This window comes from Elaeis guineensis, chromosome 11 (assembly GCF_000442705.2).
Source record: "Elaeis guineensis isolate ETL-2024a chromosome 11, EG11, whole genome shotgun sequence".
NCBI lineage: Eukaryota > Viridiplantae > Streptophyta > Magnoliopsida > Arecales > Arecaceae > Elaeis > Elaeis guineensis.
Window position 1 is genome coordinate 85994376 of NC_026003.2, and position 22256 is coordinate 86016631.

General features: G+C 36.3%; 1 protein-coding gene across 2 annotated transcripts in view; it reads right to left on the bottom strand.

Moving 5' to 3' along the window:
- The window catches only part of LOC105031953 (SKP1-like protein 21), a 34262-nt gene extending 13222 nt beyond the window's left edge, over nt 1–21040 (bottom strand). The window contains exons 1-7 of one of the 2 annotated variants that reach the window (XM_073245915.1): nt 20807–21040; nt 17869–17996; nt 17664–17712; nt 17070–17294; nt 16592–16783; nt 16383–16493; nt 16115–16190 (exon numbers count right to left, since the gene is read on the bottom strand). In XM_073245915.1, the coding sequence (XP_073102016.1) occupies nt 16115–16190; nt 16383–16493; nt 16592–16783; nt 17070–17294; nt 17664–17699 (640 nt within the window). In that variant the 5' untranslated portion in view covers nt 17700–17712; nt 17869–17996; nt 20807–21040. Of the gene's footprint in view, nt 1–16114; nt 16191–16382; nt 16494–16591; nt 16784–17069; nt 17295–17663; nt 17997–20806 lie in introns of both variants that reach the window. The other variant, XM_010906252.4, reaches the window with a different exon arrangement.
- Between the last annotated feature and the right edge of the window lie 1216 nt (nt 21041–22256).

Genomic DNA, 22256 nt, shown 5'->3' on the forward strand with positions numbered 1-22256 from the left:
GGTGGTTTCTATTGTGGCAGAGCACTCCGAGGGTATTTTGAGGCAGGATTATGCTAGTGTTCCCCCCTTCAGTTCTGAGATATTTTGTTTTCTGACTTCGTTGGATGTATTCATACTAGACAAGTATGTCTCGTTCATCTAAAATAAAATGGTGCATTTTGGCATATTAATAAAAGAAATTGTCTAGCTTGTATTTTAATAATACAATAAATATTCAAATTAAAATTGTAACATCTCTCTTACCAAAAGACTAGTCAGAGTAATTATTATGGCTATGATACCTTTTAAAAAAAAAAAAAAAAAAAACTATTTTACAAGAGAAATAATTGCAAACTTTTATACATGCATGTAACAGGGAAAGGGGGGCATATTGGTTGAAGGATAGGTGTCGCTGTGCATGCAAGTGAGAGTAGAGACAGGATGGGGAAGGGGGAAGGTAGGGAAGGAGATGGAGAGGGAGAGGGAGAGGGAGAGGGAGAGAGGGAAGGGGGGATGAGAGAGAGAGAGAGTGAAGCCCAAACCCACCTATTGTGCATCTTAAGTCTTAGCCTACCATATTAAAATTTCAAAAAATTTAGTGGGACATTTAGAAGCTTTGATTTATTAAAAAGGCTTTTGCACATAACCCCTTCCTCTAGTGTAAGGATTTAGGTGTTGTATTGGTCCAGATTGGTCAATACTGCACAATAACAGTGGACTGATACTTAGTACACCCTCAATATACTACCATAACACTATAGGATAATTGGTGTCACCTTTGCTATGCTACCACTAACTGGATTACTAGCATCCAATTGGCACATGTACCAACACCAAGATTTTAAAACTTGCCCTTTATAGATGAATGGCAACATCAACACCATCTTTCCAATATTTGCATATTATACCTCTCTTATCCCAAATTCCCAAATAGGGTTACAATAAAATTTCCATCACCTATCACCTAACCACATATAAATATGCAATTGAACAAATGCCAAATGGCTCTCCATATTCTATCTTAAACATTCCTTTCTTCCAAAAAAAAAAAAAAAGAATCCAGTAAACAGTTGCTCAGGAAACAAATAATCAAACAAATAATACAATTCTCTAAATCACTATTTAGGAAATTATGAGCTTGAACCCAACAACAATAATATAAACAATAAGGCTGATTCTGATGATAGTCATAGCTAGGAGTATGATGCTTATAATGGTAGCAATGAGGAGCTCAACCATGATGATGGAAGCATGCAAAAAGCTCAATCTCAATGAGGATAGCAAGGGGCTTTAGCAGGAAAATGGTAGAAGCAAGGAGTGCAATCATGACAATGGTTGTTATAAGAAGCTTGCAACAATGACCATGGTGGCTGCAACACCACTAATTATTAAAGTGGCAGGAAGATTGCTAGCAACGAACTTCACCTTTCATAAAAGTGTTGCTTACAACCACGCAATAGCAGTGGTGCCAATAGCAAGGACGAGCCCAACCCAACAAAGATAATGGCAAAGAAAATGACATCAAAAAGGCAGCAATAACAGAACATTCAAGCGCAGCAATGAGAATTAGGATCCCAACTATGGCAATGATAGTGGCTTGGGGCTTAAACTTCGGAACTGCTGCATTAAGGAGCATGAGTAGTTCACTATATAGAAATTCCGAAGGGTTAAACTAGGACAAGGAAAGAAATAAAAGAGATTTGATACAATTTTTGTTGGTAAAGGCACCTATTATGACAGATAAAAGAAGGGTAATTTTATTAATTAATTTTCACAGATTACTCCTGTAATACCCAGCATGGATATTAAAGCACAAAAAAAAAAGAATGAAGAAGACTCCCGTAGGAAGTCTTCTCCTTCCTCCCAATCGACTCCGAATCGGAGTCGAAATCCATCCCGGGGAAGAGCGAAACTCATCCCCACCAGCCCTATTTAAAGGGAAGAAGCCTTCCCTCCAAGATTTGCTGTACCGGTACCGGACGGCGTGCCGGTGCCGGACCGGTACGGTATGGTACCGGTACCATACCGTACCGACATACGATATGCCCAAGCGTACCGGTCCGGTACCGGTACATAATTTTTTTGATTTTTAATTTTTTTAAATTTTTAAAATTAATAATTGATAAATACAACCTCAATATGGCATTATATTGCATATTATTAACATATTTGGATTCAATTTGGAGTTAGATTGCGGTACAAAGACTCTTGATCCAAAATTTCAAACATATATTTATTTACATTATATTTCAACTATGTCATCTTAAAATTAAAGAAAAAATATATAAAATACGCATTAAAATGTATCTAAATATTTAAGTACAAAGCGCAATAACTGATATACGAACCTTAAGATGTACTCTGCATTTAATTTCTTGTCGAGTGTCTGTGACGCTCGTAGATATCTGGATCATCAACATAGTCTAAAGGGACATCAATCCAACCCTCTAGCCAAGCTGCACCGTACTCTCGAATATTCATCATCCCATAAGGCATCCTCTTGGAATGTAAGACATCTCAGACCTCTCGCTAAAATTCTGACTCTGAGAAGTATCCTCGAGATGATGGTACGGTTGTGGAGGAGCCCATCCAAATATGCCAGTAGCAAAATCTGATCCGTAAGATGCTCCAGACTGCATAGGATAGTAACCACTAGAAGATGATGCCTCGGATGCACCATATGCATATGGATCATAAGGTGGCTGTGGATAATAGGATCCATAATGCGAAGATGATCCAGATACATCCATGGACCCTACTCCACGTGCAAGATCGTCCGCAGCTGCATCATGTGCTGGACGACCTCTAGGAGCCCGTCGTCTATATGAAATCGGCTCCTCACGATCTCTACCGACTTGTCCACCATGATCTCTATCCTGTGTGACATGCGTAAACTGAGACTCACCGGTGAATCGAATATCACCCTATGGCTATGTCTCATAAACGGTGGTCTCCTGTCCTCCAGTTCCTCCCTGATCATCAGATCCATGGCTACTACTACCAGTATCATCATCACTCTCCCTGGTGTCCGTATCTGAACCAGATAGCTCCTGTACTCTCGAGAGTGGTGCATGTACAACTGTCTTTTCTTTCTCCCCCTTGTGCCCCTCTGTGACTGAGTTTCCTGTGATTGGAAGGATGGATGCCTTCTTGCTGGCTGCCGGGAGGAACGTCTATACATCTCTCGCTCGAATCTTTGGAAAGATGTATCGGATAGTGAGTCATGTGATGAATGAGTTTCTTGTGTCCCCTCAAACTATGGCGATCAGCTGGAACTCTATGTAAAATATTTTTTTCTGCCCATTGCTCTGGATCCATCCTGATCTCCCTTGCCACCACACTGGCTGGTCGTGGAGGGGATCCTGGCTCATCAAGCTCTGGCTCCTGCTGCTGACCTGCAAGCCATTCGATGATCGGATCGTCATCCTCATCGGCATAATCATCCAACGTCGGATCAGTGTACTTCAACTGAACTTCCTCCTGAATACATTTTAGCCTCAACCTCAGATTGTAGTGAACATATACAAGATCGTCGAGATATTTTTGTGTCAGACGATTTCTCTGTTTGCGGCAAAAGTAGACCAATTACGCTCACAGCCACTAGCAGAGACCGTCTGAGAAAGAATACAGACAACCATATGTCTCAAATTTTCTGCTGCCGTTCCAAAATGAATCCACCATTCAGTTACAAAAGCAAAATTACATATCAAATTTGATGATATTATTAAGCAAAATTACATATCAATCTACATTGCTCATTATTGATATGTAATTTACTGGATTCATCTGCTTTTTGCTTACGACAGCTGATGGGACTCCAAAACTGTCTGATCCCTCTCTAAACTGTTTCGTCTGAAATAAAATATATTTATTATTTATAAATATATCAGATCGAATTCAGTTGAATAATTACATCTGTTTTAAACTAGCATATCTCTTGCAGACACAACGACGCGATTTCTGGATCGAACACCATCTTATATATGATATTGCGAAGAGCAGCAAGAAGCTCGCTATCCATATCTATCCCCAGAATAGTATACTGAAATCTCGGATTCAAGTAATAAGCTGCAAATAAATTTCAAGACTGATTAAGCACAATTTTATTTTCATGCTTCGAAAAAATATTTTAAAACATTCTTAAATTCAAACTTACTAGATGCAAATCTCTACCCATCTGATAGTCCCAACGGCGCTCAATAATGTTAATGAATTCTTGAGCATGCTTGGGATCATTCTCACTGATCTGTTTCTTTGCCCTCTCCATCATGTAATATAGGAGCCCATCTGGGGGTATCTCTCATTGTCCACGGTGCGAAGCACCTCATATAAAGGCTTGATAGCCTTCACTATCTTCTCAGCCCGCTGCCAAAATGACTGACTCGTCACCAAGTTCTCCACATGACTTCCATCGGTACCGGCCCTCGCATATCTGCTCTCCTGCCACTCGGCACTGACAAATATCTGACGTAGGACTGTTTTCTTCTGAAGAAGACTATCAAATGCTATGTAGTTGGTAGCAAACCGTGTGATACCCGATCGTAAGATCTCTCCCCCAGTATACGTCCGCATCAATGAAAGAACCCATGTGTGGTTATAGATGAATCTAGTAATGATCTGGACAATCTCCACTACCTGCTGCACCCTGCGAATCTTTCCAATATCCATCAATATAAGATCAATGCAATGTGCAGCACATGGGATCCAGTATATCTGCGGTCGCTGCTCTATCAGCAACTCTCCGACAGCCTTATATTGTGGTCCGTTATCTGTGATGACCTGCACGACATGCTGCTCACCCACTGAATCAATCACCTCCTCCATCAGACCAAGGATATATGTGGCATCGATGCATCTTATCTGAAGCATCGATTGATTTGTAAAAAAATATTTTTCCATCACAGTATGTCAAAAAATTAATGATGCTCCGCCTAGTAGGACCTGTCTAACCATCATACATCACTGTCAGACCGTATGTAGGGCATTTATTTTTGTAAGAAGCAATCTATCTCTGCAGATCCTCCTTATTGCTGTCAAGCAGCTGACCATAGATGTCCTTAGGTCCTGAAGGATCTACACTCTGACCGGCAGCCTCTATGGTTGAAATAGCAGATCGGTAGTAAGGATTGGCTGCTGCATTTGCTGGAATATGGCTGAAATAAAATCATGATCCAATAGCTCGCCACATATCCTTCTTCTTATCTTTTTTCAGCATACTGTCAATTCTCTGCTGCTTTGAATACTTGCTGGACAAAGCATGTGGATCCAAATCCTGAATGCTGGCTCCTGCTGGAATATCTCTGGAGGACCTCCTACTGCCAAAAGCTCCCAACAAAGAAGACATACTGCGTCTGCTCCCTCTACCACCAGGCTCTCTGATTCAGATAGTCCTCCTGAACTCGAATTCTCCCCTACCAGTTGCTGATCCAGATCCTGATTCGTAGCATGATGGTCCGAATCGATCTCTGTACCGGGCCATCTCCTCCTGCTGGTACTGATCCGCCAAGCTCGCATGAATGGCAGCCTCAATCTGTGCTTCCTCATCATCTGGAGCAGAAGCCTCCTCTGACTCTCTAGAGTGATAAGAAGGTGGCTCTGCAGCTCGACGGTCTACTTCGATCTTTTCTGCTTTGTCCTTTTCTTCGCTGCTTTCGAATCAGCAAAGTGCTTTTTCATCAATTGCCGGACCTCTTGCAGACATTTTCGATACATGGACACATCAGGATAACCACCAGCCAGATGCTGCTTCAACCTAGTCACTCCTCCCTTGAACTCTGTGTTGCACCATTTGTATATTAAATGATGCCGAGCCGAGAGCATCTCGCCATGATCCCAACCGATGTCACGCTCTTGATCTTTCTTCTTACTCATTTCTGCAGATATAACAAAATACTAATTATTTTGAATTACCTGTAATATAACACTAATTACATATATTTTTTATTTGATAATATTTTTTACTATTTAAATATTTACAAAAAAAATTTCAAAAAAATCTCAAGTTAGATTCAAATATTTCAATTGTTTTGAATCATTCTAAACATTATTCTCAATTTCAAAACTAACACTAATTTTTTATTTTTTTAATAATTTTCATATTAATAAATATATACTATAAAATAGCTGATTAATTAAAGTGAACGAACGTCATGCTCTAAATTTTTTTCTTATAAATATATGCAAGTATAACAAAACACGATAGTTTAACGATAATTAAAATAATTATATATAATTTTAAAATAATTTTAATAATTATTTTAAAACTTATAAATTCAAAATAAATATGTTATATGCTTCAAATAATATTTTTAAATTAACTAAAATATAATACTATTTTTATATATTTTTTATTTTATAATTAATTTTTTTAATTTAAATAATTAAAAAAATAATTTTTTAATTTCAAATATTTGAAAAAAAATTGAAATTAGATTTAAGTAGCTTGAATCATTCTAAACATGATTCCCAAACTCTGATTTTTTTTCTAAAATTTAATTTTTTTAATTTTTAAATAAATAAATATTTAAAAATATTTAAAAAAATATATAATTAACGAAAATCAACAATTTTGGTGTCATCGTGTAGATCTTCCAAAGATCTATCACATATAATTAAATCATCCCAAAATCACAAGATTTTAGCATGATTTTCTCTTATTTTCATTCTTTCTCATTCTTATCCTATTTTTAACAACAAAAATAAAAAAAATATATTTACTAAGAAAATAACACATTATCTTATCTCCGATCAAAGATCAGCCTCTCTTCAAACCACTCCTACAATTTGACGGAGTTTTTTCCTTTTTTTCTAATTTTTCGGAGGTCTCAACGGTTTCGTTGAGACCTTCGCAACTTTCGGACCCTCGGAAGTTCTCTGAGACATCTCAGAGAACTCCAAACATGCTCCCTGTATGCATGTGGTCTCCGACCCCACCCCCCTCCCCCCTCCTCACTTTATTCACATGGGACGGTCGGTACGGTTCGGTTCACGCCGAATCGGATCGAAACAAACCATACCGTCCGATTTTGGATGGTATGGAAATGAACCGGACCGAACCGCTCGGTTCGGTGCAGTTCGGGGTGTTTCTCGAAAAAAAATCCGAACCGGACCATTAAAGCATCGATCCGGCTCGGTACGCCCCATACCAGATGGTTCGGACCGATACGGCGAACCCTGCTTCCCTCTCTTCCCCCTCTTCCCCAGCAAAGAATCGAAAGCAATCGGCAGGGATCGCCTGATTTTTTGTAGAAGCCTTTCACCGTGCCCGCCTCAATTTCTCACGGCAGCCATTACCAGAGCTCGAGGCAAACCCTGACTCCTCTCCCTCCCTTCCCTTCCTTCCCTTGCCTGTGTGCACGGCCGGCGGCGGCTGGCTTCACCGAAAAATCGAGATCAAAGAAACCCCTATTCCTCCCCTTCTTCTTTTGGCTTTTTCTGACGCCGGTGGTCCCCACCGATCGTCGGTTTGGCTTCCTCCAGGCCGCACCGTCGCAGCCCCTACTACCATCGACCACTGACTGGTAGTCATAGCCCCCAGTCCGAGAAACAAGAAGGGACCTCACAATCCCCTGTTCCACCAAAGAAAACCCACAAGAAGAAAAAAAAAAAAAGGAAAGAAAAAAGAAGAAAAAAAAGAAGAGAGAGTTTCTCTCTCTTCCCCCTTATCCTTTGAATTTGAATCTCCACTTTCTCTCTCTAGAAGCTTCAATTTCTCTCTCTAAATTTTTTCTCTCTAGACCATTTCCCTCTTTCTATAATTCTCTCTCCATAATTGATCCAGTAAAGATGTTTTTAATGATTCTAATCTGATCCTAGTAAAAAAAGTCCTAATCTGCAATCATCGGACAGCATGCCAGCATCCATCTTGATTAGATCCAAACACTGATTAATTTGATCACCTTTGATCTCAATTGGACTATCTTTTTTCTATTCTAATCAAGATCTGATAAAGTGCCTTGATTTGATCGACCGACCTGGACTATAAAATGCGACTACCGTTTATCATGCCTCACTTGATTATTCATATTCTTGCTGAGTATTGGATTTAATTATGTTCAGGAGTATAGTTACTCGATAAGAAGATGCCTAGCAATGGATACTGTGAATCTAATCTATAAATTGAAGATTAAAAAAAAAATTATGGAGTTATGTGGATTTGTTGGAATACATGTGAGGTAAGTAACATTTCTCTTTTTCTAGATTCATCAGCAAATTACAAAATATATTCTATATTGAATTATTCATGATTTATAAATTTGCTGCATTGTATTTTGGATTACTGAATATGTCCTTTTTCTTGATATATCAAATGATTTGTGATTGATTGTATTGATTTTGATATCGATTATAGCATTTGATTTCGATGTCATTTGGTTTATGACTTTTTGAATTGGAATATGAATTTATGTTTAATCTGAAATGAATTTTGACTCACAGCCTGACAATGTTTCAAGACCCTGCCAGTGGGGGTTATATGCTGGTATTTCGATACCATGCCAGTGGAGGTTTTGCACTGGTATTTTGATACTCTACCAGTGGAGGTTATATGCTGGTATTTCAATACCCTACCAGCGGAGGTTGTATGCTGGTATTTTGATACCCCGACAGTGGAGGTTGTGCGTTGGTACTTTGATACCCTGCCAGTGGAGATTATATGCTGGTATTTCGATACCCTACCAGTGGAGCTTGTGCGCTGGTACTTTGATACCCTATCATTGGGAGTTATACATTGGTACATTGATTTAGTTCATGGCTATTGAGACGAACGTGATATTTTGAAGGCAATCGATTTATGAATTTAAAAATAAATTTTGAAAAAGATTGAATTGGCATGGATTTATTAATGTTGTGTGTTTTGAATTAATGCACCTTGCATACTTATTTTAAGTATATTATTATTGCTAAATTTATCTAGCTAAAGAGTACATTGCTTACTGGACTGTCTAGCTCATTACTCTTATTTTACTATTTTTACAGATTCAGAGTTATAACTTAATTTTAAGATTCGATATGGGAGAACGAACTAGAGACAGAGACTTTGATAATTTATTTTAGATTAGGATTTATTAGAAATTTATCTAAAATCATAAAATCTTATTTTGTAAGATATTTGATTTATTTTTTTGAATTAAAGTTGAATATTAATCATTTAAATTTTATTCCATTGTTGCGTTATGATATCGTGATGAGATGCCTGGCATGTTTGTGGGAAGATTCTCCATAGGTATGCGGCGGTTGCTACGACCTTAGACTCACGATCTCAGATTTGGGGCATGACAATTCCTGATCAGAATATTAAGATGAGTATTCCATTATGGCTAAGGGAAACTTGACTTGAGTTCTAGCGTAAAGGTGGCTCTGAATTGCAAGTATGCAAACGAGGGTTCTTTATGTGCAACTAATATTTGAAGGAAGGACTCATGTCTAAATGCCTTTATTAAAAATTGCATCCCTTAAGATGTATTCCTCACTACAAATACTCTTACTTAAAAATGATCTTCTATGTCAAAAAGTTTTGCTCTCTTCTTGTTCTAACATTTGTACTTTTTTGGGTACACAATTACAATTTTCAATTGGAACGATTTTTTAATTAGAATTCCAATAAATGAAAACTGTAGATCCAAGTCAACACTAGTCCCTGTTCAAAGGTTTGTATATTCATAAGAAAAGCAACTTAACATGAAAATATTAGTAAAAAATGCAATATATCACCTAAAGAACTTCCTTAGCAACATATCTATATAATAGCAGATTAGTGATAGCAAGAGATGCAACTATCTACTTTAACCCTTGCTATAAGAGAGACATTTATGATTGGGAAAAGTGAATAAAGTGTCAAAGCATGTAACATAGATCTTTAGCATCAAGTCAGATTCTTGCATTTATCAATTTATCAGATAAATTCTATTCATTGTATTCAACTTGTTTACTTCCATTTTTTTCCAAGGCAATAATAGTCAAGGGGAAAAAACTCTTAAAGCAGACTAGGGAAATGGATCCAGCCATATGGGGAGAAAAAAATGGGCAAAAGCACTATCACATGCCAATGTTTTCCCATCTATTGGCAAGGCCACTGATTCAGGAAAGAGAGTGATGCTGCAATGAGCATAAAGAGCTCACAGATCTTCAGAAGAATTATTAAGATTGAATTAGATGAATAAGAAGACAATTTCGAAGAAAAAGAGAGGCACTATAGAATTCACCACAATATATTCAGTTTCATAAAATTCAACCCTTAAATATTCAGTTTCATAAAATTCAACTCTTAAAACTTGTATGTATGTATGTATGTATGTATGTGCGTGCGTGTATGTATGTATGTATCTATAAATATGTATGTATGTATATATATGTATCTATATGTATGTATGTATATATATGTATCTATATGTATGTATGTATGTACACACACACACACACATGTATGTATCCACACATATATCTATATACACATATATATAGATATATGTGTATACATACATAAATACATAGATATATATATGTATGTATATATACAGATATATATATGTATGTATGTATGTATATATATATGTATGTATGTATGTATGTATATATATATGTATGTATGTATGTATGTATATATATGTATGTATGTATGTATACACACACACACACACACATATATATAGATATATATGTGTACACACACACACGCACGCACGCACGCACGCACACACACACACACACACACACACACACACATATATATATATATGTATGTATGTATGTATGTATGTATGTATGTATGTATGTACAGACATATATGTATACATACACACAAACATATATATATATACGTACATGTATGTATACACACACACACACACACACATATATATAGACCTAATATACATGTATGTATGTATATATAGACCTAATATACATGTATGTATGTATATATATATGTGTGTGTGTGTGCACACGCATGTACGTGTGTGTGTGTGTGTGTGTGTGTGTGTGTATTGTGTGTGTATATATCCACATATATATCTATATACACATATATATAGATATATATGTGTATACATACATAAATATACAGATATATATATGTATGTATCTATACAGATATATATATGTATGTATCTATATATATATATATATGTATGTATCTATATATATATATATATTATGTATCTATATATATATATATATATATATATATATGTATGTATGTATGTATGTATACACACACACACACACACACACATATATATATAGATATATATGTGTACACATACATACATACATACATATATATATATAAGTATGTTCGTATATATAGACATATGTATACACACACACACACACACACACATATATATATATATACGTACATGTATGTATACAAACACACACACACACACACATATATATATAGACCTAATATACATGTATGTATATATATACGTGTGTGTACACGCATGTACGTGTGTGTGTGTGTGTGTGTGTGTGTAGACATACACGTACATGCGTGTACACACACACACACACACATATATACATACATGTATATTATGTGTGTGTCTATATATATATATACACACACATAATATACATGCATGTAATATATATATATATATATATATTGTGTGTGTGTGTGTATATACACACACATAATATACATGTATGTATGTGTATATATATATATGTGTGTGCGTGTATATACATACATGTATGTACACACACACACACACATGCTCGCTTGCACACACACACATATATATATGTATATCTAGTGATGCTAATCCTAGTTAACGTCTAATCCAAGACCTTATATCTAACTTAACAACTCCAGTAATGAAAAAACAAGAAATAAATTCATCATTGAATCATAGAGATAGCTTCCAAATCATTTTTGACCCTAAAAGAATTGGAAGTGACCAAAATCCATGAAAATATTATCAATCATAAAACTCAAAGAGATCCTCCTGAAGAGTTCAAGAACTTGGAAATCTAACATTTGTGCATGCCTTCTAGAAGCTTTATGCACATTGCATCAGATTTCAACTCTTTGGTCCAATAGACCTCTACATCCACAAATCATGCAACATCAGAAAGAGAGGGGGAGATATGGTGAGAGAGAAAACCCACTATTCTAAGTTATACATGACAAGAGAAAAATAATAATCAACATTTTTGCAGTTATTCTTTTAGTCCATTCACCCATAGAATCACTTGAAGATGGAACCACCAAAGAATGCCTTCCATAGAACACAAAAAAAAAAAAAAATATTATCCATCAGCCCAAAGGGGAATAGTAGTTCTTAAGATCGCCCATCATAGTACCATAAGCTAAAAGGTTGTTTCTAAGTGTGGCTCCAAAAAGAAATAGTAGATTAAGATGTGATTGAAGATCCTAGGTTGATGATGTAGAATGCATATTTGATTTACACAATGTCCCAATTTACTCAGCTTTCATATGTGAGCATGAGCAAAAATCATCATCAACAACCTTCATGATGTAAATCTGAATACACATAGATATCATATAACAATCAAAGACTATAAAATCAAGTATAATACTAGGAATTTCCTAAAAGAAGTATGCAATCAAGATACAAATGTAAAAATTGCGACTTGTGAGCATCACAGGTATTTTTTGTTTCAAGGGCATATCTATCAATGCATGTGACCACTTGTCACACAGCTTTCTAAGTACAAAAATTTAAGTACAGTAATTGAAAGAATCAAATTCAGCTGAAAGCATAAGAATTAGATTAAGGCTTTTCTCATTTTTTCTTTCTTTTGGAATAAGATGGTTTCCAACCATGGTCAGAGAGGCTTTGGTGGCTCATTCATTAAGGAGAATCATGATTAGTTACATTTGATAAAGGGTGAAAATGCTATACATGTTTCTTACAATCCAAGAGGCTCTTACATGTATCGGGAGATCCTTTTGACTTATTGTCAGCATTAGTAACCCTTTGTTTGGTTGGGGTCATAAGAGAGGGGATGGATGGGGTTGGAAGGAGGGATGGCCTTCATCCACCATTTGGTTCAAAAAATTTTAGGGAGGATGGATGAGGGATTGTCCATCCACCCTAACCCACCAATTTACATTTTCTCAATCTAGGAGGATGCAAGAATGGATGAAGCGTGTGAGGGATAGATTTTTGCATTAACAAAATTACCCCTCATTAATTTATTTTGATAAAACTATAACACTTCACCTTTTCATTCACATTATTTATATATTTATTTTATCTATACTATTAATCCTATACAATTAAATTTTATTATTAATTATTTTAATTTAATACATAATTTTCATAATTATAATTGAATAATTAGAATTATCTTATATTTTTATTTTTATTTACTATTTTAATTAACTATTTGTACAAAATTAGTTAACTATTTAAATTAAATTATAAATTAATTTGTTGTTTATATAATTAATATATAAATAAATTAATTCACTAATAATTAATTTATAAAATTATTTATTTAATTAAATTAAAATAAATATTTATATAAATTTTTATATAATTGTAAATTATAAAGCTTATAACTTATTTCTTTAGTATAAATGTGTTATGAATTTACGATAGTGATATTTTTATCAAAGGATAATTTAGTAAAAATATCATACAAATATCATCCATATTTTCTTTCATTCCTCCAATAACAAACAGAAGAGGAGTCATTCCCATCCATCTACGTTTCACCAAACACATCTCTGTCATCCATCCCTCCTCTCCCATCCTTCCTCCTACCTATCCTTTTACCAAATAAAGGATAAATGATTACGAAGAAAAGCTTTCCTTAGTGGATACTACATACCCTGTGTCAACCTTCCCCATTGTCCCTAGTTTCTCCTCGTTGTCTTTAATGCATACGGTTTGCATTTTACTTCTTAACTACAAGCTAAGCTAGTGAATACGTTAATGCATGATTCATCATATTGCTTGGCTAACACACCCTTGCTCACGAATTAGGTGTCATACAAAAGATTATGACTTAGAAGCACACTATAAAAGTCAAACTTTGATGAAGCATATTTCGATCAATTAAGGGGACCAACTCTAGACAAAGGTTGTTGATTAAGCATGCTATCACACTTTGATCAATCAAGACAAAACATTTTCATTTATACAAGTCACATAATTCATATCTTAAATACCAAGAGTTATAAGACTTTCATTCAATAAATCCCTAAAAAGGAATTAGGAGCTACATTAGAAACAAGAAAAGATTTACTATCAGAAGTGCACTATGTAGTGGTTTAGTTATAAGGGAACTTATAAGAATACATAATCATAAAAATTGATTTTATGAAGACTTAAAAAATGGGAATCCTATATAGTAACCTAAGACCTCAACCAAAAAGACTAGCTAAAAGATGTTATTTGGATTCCTTGACCCTATATCCCAAGATTGATATGGTGCATAACAAATATAGGACTAAACACATGCTTGCATGGGACATCACTGTGATATCCCAGCCAAAAAAGAAACTCTTAAGCCAACACGTGCCAACACCCGAACGAGTTCTTTTCTTCTCCAACTGAGACTCCAATTTTGATGGGAAGTGCCTAAACATCGCTAGGAAAGCTAGGTAAAGGCTGACAATCCTCAATTGACCCTCCTCTACTTCTTCCTTAGTCGATAAACCATAAATTCCGGCCAGTGGTTTGTTGGATTTAATCAAGGAAGAAGTGCCCTGTTCTCTTGCTTATTTTCCATGGTTTTCTTCCTTCTCTGGCAAACCACTACCCAGAATCCACGGTTTATCAACTAAGGAAGAAGTAAAGGAGGGTCAATCGAGGATTGCGGGCCCTTACCTAGCTTTCCTGGCAATGTTTAGATGGAAATCCCGAGGCATAAGGATGAAAACTCTGGCGATTTCCGACTTGGGGCTGATATTTGAGGTGGTTCACTTCAAAAGGGAGATTGAAGGCTTTAAATAGAGGGGCAAATCTAGAGTATGAGATAGAAAAACTTCGACTTCCAATTGAACTTGGAGTCTCAATTGGAGAAGGAAAGAACTCCTTCGGGAGTTTTGATTTTTTTTTTCTTTTTTTCTTCCATGTCCTGGCACGTGCTGGGTTTTAAGAGGTCTTTTTTTTTTTTGGCTAGAGTATCACAATCACATACTCCCCTGTTTAAACCCTAGCATCCTTACTACACTAAGGATCAAAATGCCATCAAATCCAATCATAAATACCATGATAAGCCCGTGGACAACCAAAGTGGGCTCATGCTGCAGTGTGTCCTAGTCTGCATGGACCATAGGCTAGGTCCACTCTGATATCATATATGACAATCCAAATATTACCCAAAAAAGCTAGTCAAAAGTTGTTGTTTAGATTTCTTTGTCTATATAAGTACCCAAGATCTATCCAGTGCATAGCCGATGTGGGGGCTAAACACATTCCCATAGGGTCCTCAAATCTTGTTTCTTGTTTTAGTCATTTTTTAGGTTCTACAAAATGCCAATTTCCAAGACAAGTTCTATAGAAAGCAACCAATTGTGTTTATAAAACCACCTATTCTAGGTTTTATGGAAGCACAAACACTTTTTCATAGAACCTAACAAGCAAACAGCCCCTAAGGGCTAAAAGTGCATATTTTCATGAAAGTTCTAAAAATAAAGCAACCTAAATGATAAATGAAGAAAATGTAGATATAGACCAGTATGATATTTTATGTTTACATATCAACAGAAAATTCTAGAAAATTACAAAAAATGTCATTTTTGTTCACCTTATAACCACTTTGTTCCAAAGTAGAGAGCATGATGCACAAGGAATGACAGCTCAATTCAAGTGAAAATAATAAACCATATTGCATAACAATTTTGAATGATAATTTGTCTTATATTCTAGAATGTTGCTATTCTGAATAATCAAGTTAAGAAGTCATCCTAATGTTGTGACTGTTTTAAGACTTGAGGTTATTATGGACATGCAAAGATAAAAAACCAAGATACAAATGCTAGATTTATAAATAAAAAAAAACTACTAAAATCTTCTCAACTAGTTAGAAAGACTAGATATCACCCTTGCAGCTAAAACAGGCATTAACAAAATGCAGAAAAGATAACCACTGCTGGCCCTAGCACACCCAAGTCATAAATTTTTAAAAGGCAAAACAAATTAATAACAATCACCTCCATCTCCATTTATGAAAGATAATATTTCATCAACTGAACGTTCATCTTTTCGCTGTGCTTCAACTTCCACATCCTGGAAAAAGTGTTACTACTCTTTCAAAAACCAAATCTTAGGAGCAGCAAAATATACAAGACACTGCATTTGCACTAATAAATAAAATAGATAGATCTCTAGACCTCATAGATCATACATTTGATTCTAATTGCAGAGAAAGAAGCAGATGGTTGTAACAAAATCATCATCGAACTATGATAGTGTGACTACCTTTTGTTTCTGTCGCTCCTTCAGTTCTTTTCTTTTCTTAGCATATAGTCGATTTAGTAGCCTGATCCGCAGATCATCATTAGCATTTTTCAATGGCTCTAACTTCTCTTCCTAAAATAGCCAAGAAAGCAGTGGGATGATTGCGAGAAATCACCAGAAAAAACAAAAGAAAAAAAAAAAAGAAAAAGGGGATTTTAATGCAACAAAACCTCAGTGAGGTCATCTGGCAAATGAAAAGTCTCACGAATTTCCTCAGGTGTTTTTCCTTCTATCATGCGGGCAAGCGCTCGACTAGTGAGATCAACCAAAGGCTTTAGCTGCAGGCTGTCAGCTGCAGAAGTCAACTCGCATAATCGTTTGGTATCTATCCTGATGAATTTCTCATCAAAAGATTTCCGCTCCTACACATGACAAACAAAAATCATAACAAAAGTGATTCTATTCAAATAAACACAATTTTGTGTCCTTTTATGTTAAAATATCTTACAGCAGGTTAATAGCTACCATTGCAAATAGGTGTTATCATCATACTAACAAATTAGCAAGTCATGTATAAATAGTAGTAGAACTGGCAACAGATAACTCTAACTTGTCAGGGACTATGGTAACGAAAACCACAAATACATCAAGCTTTATCAAAAGAAAAGAATGTAGTACCAATAAGGCAAGTATTGAACTTTATAATACCTTGTTAGAGCGGCCTGGAACTTGATGAAACCGACAATAATCAAGAACTAAGCTAAGTATGGCTGGATTAACTCGCTGGGGTAAAGAAATAGCATAATTCTTAGAAGAACCCATGGCTGTCTGAAGTATCTCTCGACATATCATGGGGCAGAACATAGCAACCTCCTCTTCAACTTGTTGGATTGATCCATCAGCACATTGGAGCCAAATATAGGACTTCATAGCCTGTTAGAGTACAATAAAATGGTATATTCACAAACCATACTAGTGGGTCTCACAGGTACACTGATGTTGGAAAGCTCAATGGATAATGAAAACGGAACACTTTAAAATAGTAACAGGATATGGCAACAATTTTCTTGTAATGGCTATGGATATAAAACGAAATGCAAAAAGATGGGCATACAAAGAATAGACAAGAATTTGTCTTCTATTAAATTTGAAAAGCAAGCTCATAGGCAGTGAGATCCAGGGACAAGGCTCCACGAGTAAAAAATCATTATAGCAGATATTTAGTTCCAGAAAATGGGCAATTTGCAATACACATGATGTTTTAAGTTAATATATGAAAGATCACAGCAGAATCTGACATACCTCTGGTTTGATAATTGCCATGTCACTTTCTGACATTTGATAGTAGCCCCTGATTGTGTAAGGTAAAAAAGAACAAAAAGAACAAAAATATAGAGGAAAATTACAAGATTGCCCCTCCAAGCCCGTGGCTTCTGTACTGGAAAATAAATAACAATATTCCCCAGCACAAAGATTTCTGATTATATAATAGATATTGACCACTAACAGAAACAACACCAAATGATCGACATTTTAAGAACATGTTTATCCTCCTTTCCTCTTGGGATAGCCACTCTAAGCATCAGTCGCTCATAGGCATTGCTTCAAGTGGATGGTCATAATATGAATGGTGACCTACCAAAAGAAAGAGAAAAAATAAGAAAGATGATAAAGGATCCTACTTACACAACATAGCAACAATACATGCCAACAACAGAAGTGCAAAAAACAAAAAAGATCATAGTGCACTACAACAAGCTCTAGCATCAAATTAGAGGGTCTTTGCATAGGTTTATCCTCTGATTACTGATGATTATATTTATTCCAAATGGACTTCCTGAGCTGACTCCTCTATTTTGTAAACTAGTAATATCTTTTGTAATTCAAAATTCTGAATCAGACTGTTTACCAGTTCCATTTCCAAGGAACATGCAAGTTACAGAATATAGAGTAAAAGCAAATATTACTATTAATAAAGAAAAATTGAAGGGGAAAATCAACTTATCAAATAAAACTTCATTTTTTTCAGTCTAAGACATGATCTTCTTGATCTAAGTTTTAACGATTGCATAATTTACAGATTCAACATGGCATATTCATGGGTAGAGATGCAAATCCCTTGCACATTTGGCAAAAAGACACTCGCATCAACCAAATATAAAATAATAAGAACTTGTGAGCAAATAAGAAACTGCCTGATTAGAATGTTACATAGAAAGATAAAATTGTAGTTGAGAAAATGCTAGATAAGTGATTAAACAATAGGAGAAATAGAAAGCCTGGCACAAGCATCTAAACACCACACCCAAACCTTTAGGTTGCGTTTGGTAGCTGGCAATCTATCCAGATTGCTGGCAATTTAATGCGGTAATCTGGATTATTGTGTTTGGTATGCTTTTGGGTGGTAATCCAGATTACCTCATGGGAGGTAATTGGATTGTCTTGGGGAGGGGTGGCTATCCAAGTTACCACTTCTTTGGCAATGTTGCAAAAAAAATTTTGGATAAAATTATCCCTCAAAAAAATCACATAAAACTCATTGCCCAACCCTCCTCTCTCTCCCCCACCCCCCTCCATGTGCGCCCCCGGCCCGCGGCTCCTCCATCTCCCTTTGTCTGCTCGCGGTTCCTCCATCCTTGTCCCCCACCACCTCTCCGTGGCTCCTCCACATCTGTCCCCATCACCCTCGTGACTCCACATGTGCCTGTCCCCTCCCCATCCCCCCCAGTGCCCGTGGTTCCCCCATACCCTCCGACCTGCCACTTCCCGCGCTACCACCACACCCATACTACTCCCACCACTTCTTACCAGAGAAAAAGAAGAGCATCCGGACCAAATTATTAAGGGTGTTTTGAAAATTTGATTTCACATTACCAGTAATCTAATTATCATACCAAACATGTCGATCAAGATTTTCAATAATTTTACTGCAACATTACCTGTGTGTACCAAACACATTAATCAACATTACTAGCAATTTAATGATGGCAATCTAATCCTGAAGGCAATCCACATTACCTTCCAAGATTGCCTGACGATGCACCAGACGCAAACTTAGGTCAAAAACAAATTTAACCAAGTAATAGAACAATCAAAACAAAGACAGATCACAAAAAAGCATGTTCTCCAAGACCCAATATCCAAAGAAAGAATGTGTATAATCAGGAAAATAAGCCATACTAATATCTGCATCTACAAACATTATTAAAAACAGGGTACTATAAGCTAATTGACTGAATGAAATCATAAGAATCAAAAGCACATCTTCCAAGAAGCAAGAATTTTCCACCACAACCATCTAACCTCACTCTACTCAGCAAGAAATTTTGTCATAAGTCATTTAATCAGAGAACTATTTTGAGGAAAGAAATCGAGCATGAGATAAATATAAGCTTTCGCAGGCTGTGCAATAAAAGCGCTATTTCAAATTTCAAACCTTAAGAACGCATATCAATGTTCAGATAAATTAGGGCCCGCTTGGTATTGCTTCTGTTTTCTATTTGTGTTTTCAAAAAGCCAAAAAGAAAAAATAAACTAGATTGAACATCATGTACAGTGAAACTCTTTTCTTTTAAAATTGTTTGTAAAATCTTTAGAGCTTCGGGTATCAGTGATTTATTGCTTTCAAAAAGGAGTGAAAAATAAAAGGGTTAGTAGAAGTTTTCTCCAAATGCTATCTTCCAATAACAATCTCCGTGTGATATTTCCTCTAATTTGTTGAGAAACAAAAACACGAAAGCAGTAATGAAGCCAAACAGGTAGTAATTCAGTGAAGCATCAAGACAAAATGCTGACTGCCTAAATCCAGTTTTACCCAAAAAGAAAAAGAAGAATAGAAACGACCAAAATATCAAACGGAAAAATAAAATGCATTACCAAATTAAAGTTGATTTAAACGTAAATATAAAACTATAGCTTTATAAAACGCTACAATATGCCTAGACATGAATCTAACCAAAACACCTAAAATCCAAATTATTCTCAATATTAACCGACAAACCCATTGAATCATGCAATGAAATAAATGAAAGGAAGTTGTAATCCATCAATATGAGCTGAAGAAAATGTCGACGAAACCAGATAGTATCACCCACCGAAACCCAATGAAACGAGTGACTAGGAACCAATATTTAAAGGATAACTCCATGCAATAATAGACTGAGCACCCAAAAACCGTAACCAAATACCCAGAAAAATCCCAACTTTACTCCAAAACCCAAGACCTCACCCACTCCCTGCGTCCCAACCCAGAATCCCCCGCAAAAAACGCTCGAAAAAATCGAATCTTTCCGCACTTTACCCGCCAAAAACGTCCCAACCCAATAAATCATTAAATCCACGCCACCTTGCGGATCAAAATACCAAAACCGCACGATTCCCAGCACCATTTCATCAAAACCGGCATACAAACAGAAAAGGTAGGACAAGATTCAACATTCCACTACCTGGTACCGCGCCGCCTCGAATTGCTCTATAGGGTTCACGGCCGTCCCCGATGACAGAACTAAAATAGGAATAACGCGAGAGAGAGGACAGAGGGGATCGCCGGGATGGGGAATCTTAGGGTTTTGAAGTGTTTCCTTTTCGGGTTCGTCCCATGCTCGATTTGGGGGGAGCGGGGACGGGGGAGTTGCTTTCCGGGCCAAAGGAGAGCGGGGGTGGGGGAGGAGAGAGAGAGAGAGACGAAGGGGAGGGCGCTGGGTGGCCCGTTGGCGCTTTTCACCCTCGCTGGGGCCCTCCGACCCGCATGCGGGAAGCATTTGGCGCATGTAGTCACCCCATAAGGCCAAAAGGGGGCTTACAAAGGACGCGTGTGGCGTTCCCATGTATGTAATAACTCCTCGCGTGGTTTTTCTATTGAAAGAATTTAGAATGCAACCTTTCTTGCAGCGCTAGCAAGAAGCCGCGCCAAAATTAATTCAGCGCCAAAATTACGGAACAAATAAAAATAGCACGTGTTCAAGAGTTTTTTTTCTTCCGCGCCAAAATAAATAACCGCTGCCTTTTTTTTTGTTGATTTCGCAACTCCTTTGGACAAACTGGAAAAAAAAAAAAAAAAAAAAAAAGAGGAGGGATAAAAAGAGGTTGATTATGTAGTATTGTGTAGTCTTAATTTATCATATTTGTAATTTTTTTCCCACAGAGCAATGTGTTTTTGATAGATTCATAAAATAATATTTGATAGGTTATTAGAGTTATTAATCAATTTTAAGATTCTTTTGCTCTTATCTTTTCTCTGAAATAAATAGAGAAAAATGATTGATGGAGAATACATATAATAACCGAGTCATGTACTTGGTGTGTAAGTGAAGGGAGAAAGAAGACTCTAGTCTTTATTTCTCCCAACTTTCGACGACATCAGGGACAAGGATGATTAAATTAGAATAAATACCCTAGGAATGCTCACATATTAGAAGGCCTCTTCCCCTCAATTGGGTTCCATCCTCAATTCCTTGAGAAATTGCTGCCAACTCTTCCAAAATTCCTTTCGAGTTTTCTTAATTTTTGTCAAAAAATATCATCAATATTTCTCATTTTTGAAGTCGCTGAACCAAAATAACCTCTCTACTCTTCTCTCCCTTTGTTTTTTCTGGCTTTGTAGTCATTATTGTCATATGGATTTAGACCGACAAGCTACTGATTTGGGCATGAACAGGGTCCTCTATTTTAAACTCCATATTCCCTTATTTGGTTTCACTAAATTTCGTCAGTTGTGGCTGCTAACTAGACCTTCTCTTTGCTGCCCGAGTGCTTTTGTGGGTCGCCGGCCTCAGGCTTTTGTTGTCATGTTTGAATAGAAAGGAAAAGAGGAGATATTCCTTATTTTAAAGAAGAAGAGAAGTGAAGAGAGGATTCTCATTTCTCCCAACTTTCGACGACATCGGGGACAAGGAT